A 12353-nucleotide genomic window follows, 5' to 3' on the forward strand; every position below is an offset into this window, starting at 1 on the left:
TGTACATAGAGGTTCGACTGTAATACTTTTAGGGTCAATACATTATGTTGGACACAGAGATTGCAATTACCATGATAATATCACTGTGAAACAGACTGAGGAAACCGATTTACAGAATGTCAAATATTGTCAATTAAGTATAAACAGATGTTGTACTTTAAAATGTAAAATCTGTCAACTTTACATACATTATAAAGCCTATTTTATATGTATATTAATTGGATTAAATTGTAAAACTGTGACGGACAAGAAGAATGTACCGAACCAACTTTGATAAAAGGAGACAAAAATAAAAATCCAGATGAAAATAAAAATTTAAATGAGGCGCCTCAAAGGTTTTTGAGTTAACAAGAAATTGAATATTCAACCATAAATCTGGGCTGAATTAGCAGCAGACCAAACACCTTCATGAAACTTTACATCAAATAAAGACAACAGTAGTATACCGCTGTTCAAAACTCATAAATCGTTTGAGAGAAAACAAATTCGAGTTACAAACTAAAACCGAGGGAACCACATCAATTATAATAGGAAAACAACGAAACAACAGAAACACCGAACTGCACCTAAGGACAAAAGACAGATTTCTGTATAAACATGTTATAACTGAGACCGTAGCAGTATATATTCCACTGGTGGCTAAATCGTGTAAAAAATATAGTAAGGTCGGATCTTAATTATAAAAAATATCAACTGAAAATATATTTAATTTTATAGGCCAACAGAACAATTATTTGATATATGGACAAGACGAAAGCCAGATTTTATACCGCGTTTAAAATATTACTTAAAACTGTTTAATTCTGATGAAACACATAATTGGATTAATATTTTGCGATTAATATTTACGGTGTATTTTACAACTGACACTATAAACACACATTCATAAAGTATCTATAAATAAAGCGACAAAACGTGCAAAAGCCTACCTGTTCTATAATTATATATCGCCTTTTCAATGGTATTTTAAAACAAGGAGTAACACAATGATATCTCTTAAATAGCAGATGAAAAAATTGTACCTACCTCCATTATTTATTCCAATTTTTTCCACTAATATTTTTTTTTCGTCCAAAACATCTTCCATTTTATAATATTCATAGTTGGTTTCATAATGCAACGACGTCGCAAAGAGATTACAAAACTCCTCTAAAACACCCTTTTGTTCATTTCGATCATAAATTATATATCCAGTTTTCCATCTCATGAATGTAAACATATCCACAATGAAATTTGATAATTTGTTGAAGTTAGTAGGCCCAGCACGTGTTAAAAGGGGAAAATCCTCATTTTTGTTCATGAAATTTCGCGCCATGGCACCACCGGATATTAACGGTAAATTCCAAAACGTTACCTGTCTTGCAACCGGTGCTACAGAATAATCACAGTTCGGACCAAAGAATACATGAACCATTTTCTTCATGTACATGTCGATTGCTTGGTTCATACCATGGGAATCGGAACATTGCGAGTCGGCATAGCTGACATTAAACGTAATATTTCGGTCTCCGAAATTATAGGTTTTTATTTTTGATTGTGCAATATCAATTGCAATACTTATTTTTGAGATTGCAAATAGTCTTTTTTCGTCTGATGGCAGTATGGTTGCAATCTTTGCTAGGACAGACTCAGATTCTACAATTTGAGCAATGAGTAAAATATTGAAAATAAAAGGCCACATATTTGTTTCCATTGTGAGGTACATTCTTAATCCAACTAAAGAACTTACAAATCGTTGAATGTTTCTTACATATGCATGTATGATATGCTTTCACAAACCAATTCCACAAAAATCAAATCAGCCAATTCAGTTGGTTTATTTCGGAAATTATAAATTATTTTCCTATCAATAGTTTTCCTGGTGACGTTTTGAGCTAATACAATGCATATTCCATTTTAATACTTCAATTATTCTGTAATTTCCTTTAATTATATTATTTTTTTCTTGACACTTAAACAATGATGAGTGATAACATAATTACATGTTGATATAGAAATCTGTATCAAAACTCAAGATGCATTACCTCCAAATCGATTTAAACTTCATCATATTATCATCGGAACATGATAATCCAAACCACTTAATCATTTAACGCAATTCAATCCTATTTCATTTTGTCAATTTCACATCAAATTCTTAAATTATTCGTAACGAGTATTAGATAATGTGAGATATTGCCTGCGCACAAGTTTAAACATCAACATGCAAAGAAGAGCGATTTGTATTAGAACAATCTATAAACACGTGGTTTTATTAAATTTTACAATAATTTTTGTACGATGTCGTAAATGGAATCAATTTGAGGTAAAACTCAATATGTCGAATGCCTCCAAGTCTCTCCTCAATAAAAACAAATCCATTTGTTTTGTGTTTTTATCTTTCTTCCAATTTTGAAATTTCAATTTCACACGCATATGCTTTTATCGTTACAAGCAACACTATCTAAATCACTATTTAATGCTTTCTTCTACAAATACACTATTATTCCGTTAAAGTTTTCCAATCTCTTTTTCGGTAAATTTCATTAGAACACAACAATTTCATCCTTATTCGAGCATTACTTTCAATTCACATTAAATTGTAAATCAAAAACTCATTTTAGTTGCAAAATATGATGTTTAAGCTTGTTAAAGACTGTTTGGAGATTTGACTCAAGATAAACTATCGATTGGCCATCAGAGTCAATGCTTGGAGAGTGCTTATGTCTACGACTTGTCTTAATCATAAAGTTAATCCTAACACAATAATATCACCTGTTCACTTCAGGTCCGTTAGCAACGCCTTTATTCCTAGAGAAATTAATTTCCAATCTTATATATTCCATATTTTTTTCTCTTCAGGTAAATCAAGTTGGTATCGGTTTTGATATATATTCAATTGAAAGCAGTCGGCTATATTTAGTTACATCATTTTGTTTTTTTTTCGAATAAATCAGTTTCGTATTTGTTCTTATGGGAAATTTATTTCAACTTAATACATTTTACAAAGAAATAAGTTTAGTTCCAGGTAAGTGTATGAGTTTAATATTACTCTTGTATTTTCGTCTCAAATAAAAATTATTAATAAGTAATTGTGATCAGGAGATAAGGTTTAGAAATTTGAACAAAACTATCTAAATTGAATTTCGTTTTTTCAGATATATTAGTTTGTATTTTGTTTCAAATTAGTATTCAGTTAAATGATGCATGTATGTATTCATTGCCAAGATCTATGAAGAAAAATAGATAATTGATAATTACGATACGATGAATTATGCTTTGTTTTCTATTCTGCTATTATTGCAGATGCCGCGGATGCAGTTGCAAAATTACAACCACGTGTCTTGACTTAAATATATTCAATAGCAACAACAAAAAATTACCCACTTAAACTAAATGATGTATACAACTTTTGTATTAACCATTTTATCGTTTTTTTTCTCTTTTATTAAGTGCGTTATAAAGAAATATTTGCCGCTAACAATCTTGAAAGAAATATGAAAGCTATCTGCAAAGACACATACCTAAATTAGCGTTTAAAAATCCATTAAATTGAATGTTCGATATAATTATCAATATCCAGTAAACGTTTAGTGTTCATATCCGTAGTTACAATTTATGTATTCCCAGGAAACTGTTATAAATAATATATATGTTGTATATCTACGACTATCATAAATCGTATTGCAAATTGTACACTTTGACTGTATATCAAAATAATTCACTTTGAATCAATAATAATGATTGAAACGTACACCTCTCATGTTTAGATGCTTATAGGTATGTTTAAAAAGGATTATTCCGGTCTGATGAATTAACTTAATATATTATTATACATCTTCTATCAACATCGATTAAATAACAAATTTACAATGTCAAAAATTTAAAAAAAAACTCTATACAATCAGTATCATCTAAACACTTGTCGTTTCAAACTCCATTATTTTGGGCACTTGTCAATTTTATCACATCGATGAAACGTTTAATGATTCGTATTTTATTATAACAGTATTAAAGATTTGTTATAACCGTGTTCGGAAACATGGTCATGTGAAGACAAAGTAGAATGAGGTTTGATTTCCGGATGTCTTGGAAAGATCGATTGGCTAAATAATAATCAGATTCCATCCGTTATTTCTGTATCATCACAGTAATAAAGACAGGTATTTAAAGCTAAGTATCTACGTTTTACCTGCAGTGTAACATGTACAAGAGTAATTAGTTAGGGAAGGTCTATTAATGACAATTATGACGGGTCGGTAACCGTTTTTTTTTCTTTTTTATTTCATTAGCATGTGACGCCAAAGTTTTCTTTTCTTTTTATTAATATCAAGTTTACTTTATTTGGAATCCAGAATTGCTTTAAAGATAGGGCCAAGTAATAATAGCTCAGTAATGAAGATCGTTGTCATTTTACAATGACGTTCACTTATTTGTGGAGAGTTTTTTTTGTAGCAAAACCTATGTGTCAATCGGTTATGGTTTGTAACCCAGATTTGTTTCCGTTAAATCGATAAATGACCATTGAACAGCGTTAAACTATTCTGCCTTTATCTTATTTTATTAAAGCTTTATCTCAATGTATTTCAAATCGAAGCAAAGATTCGTTTTACTAATATGATAATGGAATCTTCTTAGTAAACATTTCTCATGGTTGGTTGGCACTCCAGTGATGTGTGTCATGTGGTTACGAGGACTCATTACATGGTATAATTCTTACGTTAGTTGTCAATGAATGAAAATGAGGAAAACGAAAAAAATGTTTGGGAAGGAATCCAATTGATATTGAGTAACAAATCCAGCGCATTGTAAAATATTTATAAAGCAAATATAACAAAGGAAATAGTAGCTAAAACCACTGTATCTATACGAATGAATAATTAATCACGTGACAATAATCAACACATTATCTTGGTACTGTTAGAGAGGCCATTGCTTATGTAAATCTATGTAAACCTCTTTTATGTTCTATACATAACAGTTATGAAAGGAAAAATGTCATACTAAAGACTGTAGTTTTTTCATTGATCGAGTTTATCAATAATTGTACGCTATTTACACAGTTGAATGAAATTCGAGTACTTGAACATGGCTTTTTGATTTCTTACGTTTTTCACATGTATATAGCTATTATAAATGTGAAAAAAGCAATTGCTTAATTCAGAATATCTTTTTTTTTACTTAAACAAATATTTTATGATCAGTCGTGACTTTTGAATCATAAAAAAATAATTCCATGTTTGTTATATAATTACGATTTTCGAGTATAATGTTTCATGTATGTTTATCATTTGATTTCAAACGTTCGAGTAAAATAAATTGTATGGGGATGGAAAGGATATGAATCAAACCTTGATATACGTTTGTTCACATAGTAACTTCATCACTGCTAGTTTAAGAAAAGTGTTCAGGAATGAAATACATAACTCCTCGTTATCAACAAGGCACGCACCAAACATTGTGAGTTTTGTCTCTTTGTTTACCAGCTTGCTCCAAACATTACACATCATTATTTATCTACATCATCTTCTGTTCATTTTTTTTTATTAATCAAGCCCTATTTCTGTATGTTGGTTGCAAAATGCAATCTCCAAAAAAAAAACATGTGAGGCGATTGTACGAGCAAAATACTTTCTATGCATATCTGTCCTGTGTATATTCATTTGCAAAAGCAAAATTTAAATTTAAATCAATTAACTAAACACAGAGTTTAAGAACTTTTTCGCCTTTGAAAAAGTTAACTAGCAAAGAGGTTAAAAAGAATCATTGGTTATTTAAAGAAAGCACGATCTTTTCATCTCTAATGGTATTTTCTCTCGCACTTGACATGTTCTATTAAACTATCTGCTAAATACATAGTTATTCTTTATTCTATGTTTTATGTTATTAGAACCTCATCTTCTCAAGGGTGAAAACCCATTTCGTCAATTGCTTATCAAATTCTTAAAAGAGTATCTAGGATTGTGTATCAATTTCGAGAATGCAATTTTCTGATGGATTGAAAATGTTTCTCTTAACGGCTAGAAGCCATCCTTTTTCGTAGTTTTGTGCAATTGAGCACTCTCCCTCCTTAATATTGGCAATCAATATATATTAAGTATGAATGGGTTCATGACAGTGTGAAAACATCATGATTGTTGAAAAGCACTGCTACATTTTAACATAGCCTGCTCAGAAATTCAATCATCTTTAAAATTCTTCACTTCGTAGCCGATTTACTTTCTTCTACTTGTCGATGGTTATCGTTTTCTTGAACTATAACCCTATTTATAACCCTAAATACATATACAATCTCGAATTTGAATAAGAAATTTCAAATTAATAATATTTACGCTTGAAAATTAAAGTCTCTATGTATAGAAAATAATTACTGTCTCTGTATAGTGGTATTAAAAAATGACACTCTTTAAAACACCTTAATAACGATTTAACAGTTCACATCTCGATTTATTGGTAGATTCATCTAGGGCGGTCGAATGACTTGTATGGTACTTTGTTCACACGCATCTTTTTTTTCTAACTCGTTGGTGCGGTATGTATTGGTTTTTTTTCTGTTACATCCCTCGTTCTCAATTATTCTAACGAAACGTCTTTGGTCTTTGTTCTTTATTGTATTGTCATAAGCTTTCACGATTCTTGTTTCCTCTAACGGACCGGATAGAAGGTAGCCTAGATTTGATTTTTCTGCTGTGGGTCCATCTCCGCTGATGATTTGGTCCTCAACAAACTGCCAATAGTAATCTGCTCCTATCAAAACGTCAATTTCGATCGAATGAGCTACATTTAATCCTTGCAGATACATGTACTTGTTTTCAGTCGAGCCTAATTTGCGGATATGATTCTATTAAGGGAACGGCTATTTTCAGTACGACAAGTCCTTTAATTGGTATTTTCTGTTTCGTCTCTGTCTCGACCAGTAATTTACTTTTACCTAGGTGTTGTATAGTATTGCCAGTGTCTCCGAAGCATGATGGTTGTATAGTTTCTGTGTTGTCGACTTTCAGTTTTAGTTTCATAGCAAGATAGTCTGTTATGAACAAATGTTGCGCGCCTTCGTCAAAAAGTATACTTGCGTCGATACCTATACGATCGGAACAAACGGGTGCAACTGCTGTTTTTAATAATACGGTAGAATTTGCTTTATGCAATGTGTGAAGAACTTTTGTGTCGTCTTCTGTATTCTGTCTTTATCATTAACAATGTGACATTTATGGATTGTGATAATTCAGCAGTATGCTCGTGTTCATGCTCGTCGTTTTCGATACAATTTGTGATTTAATTGATGTAAGTTCCACTTTGGACATTATTACTTCTGTATTCATGGCATATACTCGAATGATGTTTTATCTTGCAATGACGGCATACGTGTCCCGAGTTACATTCATTGACTCGGTGCGTACCGAGACAGGTAAAACAAAGATTGCTTCGTTTTAAGATATTTATCCGTTCATTTGTGTCTGTAATCTTTGTACAGTTCACCGGTGCGTGGATTTCTTGACAGTATATACATGGTCTCGCTGTTAGAATACGTTGGTTGTTATTAACATAATCGACTCTTCTTGGCGTATATGATTCTTTTTCGAAAGTTTCATACGTTTCTACGAGAAACGTACATGTAGTCGTGGTGGACTAGTTTTGTCGGACACCGTAATCCTGACCTGCTTCGATAATATTCATCTCGTTCTGAATAGCTTTACGTAAATCGGATGAAATCCATGTGTTTGATCCATGATCTCTCGCTAAATGTTGCCTTGCTTCTTCGGGAAGTTTGCTAAAAATTATTGGGACTAGTAATGTGCCGTTTGTGTCTTTCGATTGGCCTAACGCTTCTAATCCGCGTACGGATGCCTCTATGCGAACAAAATTACGTGTAAACAGGCTAAATCATTATTTGCGGGAGTAATGTCTAGCAATGCTTTCATATGTGCTTGTATAATTTGACTAGATTGTCCGTACCTTTCTCTTAATACGTTGATTGACTCCTTTGCCAATGCGAACCCATCAAATGTATGTGAAGCTTCACCTTTAAGTTGTGATTTTAAATAGTTAAATTTCTGAATATCTGATAGTCTCGGATTCATATGTACTGCCGAATTGAACGAATCCAAGAAAGATTGCCATTCAATAATATGTCCACTGAAATTGGGCAAAGTTTATTTCTGAAGGTGGTGTGTTTGATTGCTGAACGTTGACAGTGATGGTTAAATAAAACTCGGTTGCTGATTTTCAATACATAAAGTTGGGGAAAAAAGGTGGTGCTTCATAATTTAATGCTTGATATGATGGTGAAGTAGATTGCTAATATTCATGAGTATTTGAATTGTCTAAACTCTGTATGAATATACACAAGCTTTTTAGTTTAGTTTCTAAATTTAAAGTATACTCATCTGTGTTGAGAATTGCACTTATAATTTGTAGATTCAAATCTTCAAAAAGTTTCTTATTTTGTTCCACTCTTTCGAATGTTGCTAAAAGATCGACCCTGACTAACTCCGTTTCGTTTTTCAAATCGTCGATTTTCCGTAAATGTTTTGTAACTACACTTCTGTTCGCTTTCCTAGTTGATTTCAATTTATTCAAATCCTGGTCACGGCACCAAAATGTCGGGAATGCGTTAATTAAGGAATAAAACGTTGCATGTTCTAATATGTGTAATCGATCTATATAAGCCCAAGTATACAAGTGACACGTCACAAGGTCTTGACATTACAATATAAGACATAAGTGACGTCCCGCATTGTGTTCGGGCCGTATTTACAACACCACCGACCGGTTGGTTAATTTGCCCTGCAAACGTTAGTTGAGGGGCATGATGTTTTTTGGTCTACGCGTCCGTTCATTCCGAAATTATTAGAACAGCTCAGGCCTGATGAATATGTGATGTCATGTCTTTTTTATTGGTGATTTTCATGCTCTTGATGAGCATATGCTCTCATTTTCAGCTTTGATAGGTTAACTTCGGGTCCATTTAAGAGCACTTGATCTCATTTCCTAATTTAATTTTGCACTTTTTGTTTTTTTTGTGGGTGATGTTTCATTTAGCTATTATGTTGTCAGTTTTTCGTCGACTTCTGTGTTCTGATTGTCACATATCGACGTCCTCTCTTCAACAATAAACACACAAAAAACATAATACTTCAATTAGGAATAAAATGTCCTGTCTTCCGACAGTTTGTTATCTAAATATTATCTATCACCAAGTTTATTAAATCAACAACACAGAAGATTACTACCTATTTCTCGTTAGCCAACATCCAATCATATACATTCATAAAGGGTAGAGAGGGAATTCCCCCTAATCTATTTTCATTGTATCCAATCATATTCATTCATAAAGGGTGGAGGGGGAATTTCCGTCTAATCTATTTTCATTTTATTATCATTGATCACGGTTCTTGGATTGATTATATCTATATCATTACCAGTGATTTTCCTCAAGAGCTAACTAATTACATTACAATTACGGAGCTGGAAAATATAATCAGGGCATAATTACAATAATATGGCTACTAAAATAGTTAATTGTGTTAGCTCACTGTGCATCTGATTTTAATCAAAATTCATCCAACATTAAACTGTGTCGATTCTTCGAGATATACAATAAACTGAGTTAATTGGATATTTGTTAAGTTTTGAAATCTATAGACTGACAATTTCAATAAACAGCCATTTATGGTTTGTTTTAAACTAATTGAAGAAAACTACAATAATTCTGTTGAAACTCAATAGTTACCCCCCCCCCCCCCCCCTCCCCTTATTTTTCAATGGGAACAAATTTTCCCAATTCCGTCTGAGACAAGGTATTTGTTTCTCAATTATTCTTCAAAAAAATTAGATAGAACAACTTATTTGAAAAAAAGAACATCACCTAAGATGAGTGGTCGATGCTTTATACTGTTAATTTGTTTCAGTTTTACTGTCTGTGAAATATTCAAATCTTTACGTTGTGCAAGTTGCAAAAGTTACACTGCTACATAATCATCGTTGGGCCTAGCGCCGAACTAACTTTCGTCATGTTTACTGTTACAATCAATGTGATATGTGATTTTGCCTTTAGAGTTGGTTGGTAATTACAAACTTTGTATCAGCTAACAATAATAAATATGCCATTGATGAAAATTTTACGTATTGCAAAGGATATTCAGAAATGTTAAAACCGTGAGAACAAACCTTCACGATTTATCAATTCTGATGTTATTGATACTGGTAGTCTCTGTAAATTAGAGTTAACAGTAACTTATCGATGTTCACTTGTCATAAACACATTAAGAACAAACGAACCTACTACGCAAACATACCCCGAAAATAAGAGAGGATTCGCATGAACTTCACAGGTCCGTCGACAGGGAAGGAGTCTCATGATATGTATCACCATGTGAACAAGAAAGAATAAGGACGCGAAACACGTTACACATGAGTTGACATAAGAAAAGGAAAACTCCACAGAGCCCGATCAGGTGCGTGATCAGGGAAGGAATCTTATGATATACATTACCAGGTGTACAGAAAAGAGCAAAGGTCACTATTAGTAAAGTAACATGTCAGAATAAGGCCCCGAAACACGATGCACCACAAAGCAGTAAACGTAAACAAAAAAAGACAAAGGTGGCAAACTACGTCAAACACTGATTAAAGGATCCTGACTCAGACCAGGCACCTTTGGAATATATGCGGGTAACACATTTTGAAAAGGTTTTATTCTTCCCTCGCACTGGGCAGTGTTCTAACAACTTTAATTACTTGTTATAGGATTTTATCCCATCTGAATGATGATCACTACAATGAATATCTCAAACAATTGTGTCTGTAATTATATATAGTCGTTATCATTATAGTATTCCATTGTGGTTGAATATTTATAAATTCTGTCTAAGCTAACCCCTTATTGAAATAAATGTGTATTCGACACGGTTGATTGATCATAGCCTAGCAGAAGATAAATGCACAAAATATATTAGACTGCCATGACAGCTTACGAAAATAAATCGACTTTGACGTCAGAATAAGCCTCACAAATATATGTAAGTATTGTTGTAAGTTGTTAGCGTGAAATTCATTGGACATATATTAATAAAGACAACTTTTGTTAGAATTAATTTGATTGGATATCATATGTATTTTGGTAACTTCCGTCTAGACATTCCATCTGACAAAAAAAAAGTATGTTTTTTAAAGATTTATTATTTTGAAAGACAATGCTTGCTGACAATAAGAAATGGACATGAGAAGTAGAGTATACGTTAATGAAAAGGCGCAAATAAAACCTAGAGGTAAAAACAGTTTCAATGTTTTCATTTGATATATTTCAAATTGAGTTTTGCAACATGTGAAGACACCACGATCACCACTTATTTGCCATTATTAGACACTATAGGTTTAGAAATGATAACAAAACGCTTCATACAGAGTGAAGGAACAGAAATATCATAGCTTACATGTACGATATAATCAATAAACTCATCGCAATAGATACATGTACAAGGTTTTTTTTTTATGCCAGACGCGCGTTACGTCTAAAAAAGACTCATCAGTGATTATGACAGAGTTAAGAGGTCGTTAACAACCCGACTATTATAAAAAAAAAAATATCATCGTAAAAATGAACTGGATCATGAGAGGCACATGAAATAAATTGGTGTTGCATTGAGATAAGTCACTTTATTTGGACGTTTCGGTTGATGATGTCGTCATTTCCGCGGTCGCTTTGACTGTACATTTTACACGTGATTAGATTTTCAAATGCTTTGATTACGTATACTATTTTCATTTTGTCGATATCTTCGCTAATTTAAAGTATCACTCACGACATTTTACGGTCGCCATCATGAGCTTATTGGCCCAAATGACAAAAGTATGTCAGAAATCATATCTGATATTCTTCCTCAGTCATAATAACTTTCCATCATTACCGAACTGAACAAAGAAATAACACGACGGGTGTCGTATACGGTGCAGAAAATGCTTACCCTTCCGGAGCACCTGATTTCACTCGCGGTGTTTAGTGGAGTTCGTGTTGTTTCTTCATTATTAATTAAAATTATTGATGTAAATTTCCTTTCGTTTTGAAAGTCTTTGTTTACTCCTTGGTTTTGATTCTTATTGCCTTCGCTAATTTAAAGTATTGTACAGAGTCAACAATTACAGGCTTTCCGTTTTGATTCCGTTAAAATTTTCCTTTAAATAAACCCATATCTTTAAATTGAGTATTCGAATTACCGTTGTTTGTTTTTTCTAAATGAATACCGACCCCCTTCTGTAGGATCCCGTTATTAATTTGCATCTAACAACATTAATCTGTAGATCAAACACAATTAATGTGCAATGTAAATCACTTAAAGCAATATTATACCAGTTTCTATGCCTTTTCATTATTA

The 12353-nt window shown here is 32.5% G+C and overlaps 1 protein-coding gene across 2 annotated transcripts in view; it reads right to left on the reverse strand.

The window, feature by feature from the left end:
• The window catches only part of LOC134719107 (atrial natriuretic peptide receptor 1-like), a 362861-nt gene that overhangs the window by 284101 nt on the left and 66407 nt on the right, over positions 1–12353 (reverse strand). The window contains exon 1 of one of the 2 annotated variants that reach the window (XM_063582069.1): positions 1027–1806. The exons of the other annotated variant lie outside the window; for it this stretch is intronic. Within the exon in view, the coding sequence (XP_063438139.1) occupies positions 1027–1705 (679 nt within the window). The 5' untranslated portion in view covers positions 1706–1806. Of the gene's footprint in view, positions 1–1026; positions 1807–12353 lie in introns of those variants that run through there. 2 annotated transcript variants of the gene reach the window in all.

Source organism: Mytilus trossulus, chromosome 5 (genome assembly GCF_036588685.1).
Source record: "Mytilus trossulus isolate FHL-02 chromosome 5, PNRI_Mtr1.1.1.hap1, whole genome shotgun sequence".
NCBI classification, from domain to species: Eukaryota; Metazoa; Mollusca; class Bivalvia; order Mytilida; family Mytilidae; genus Mytilus; species Mytilus trossulus.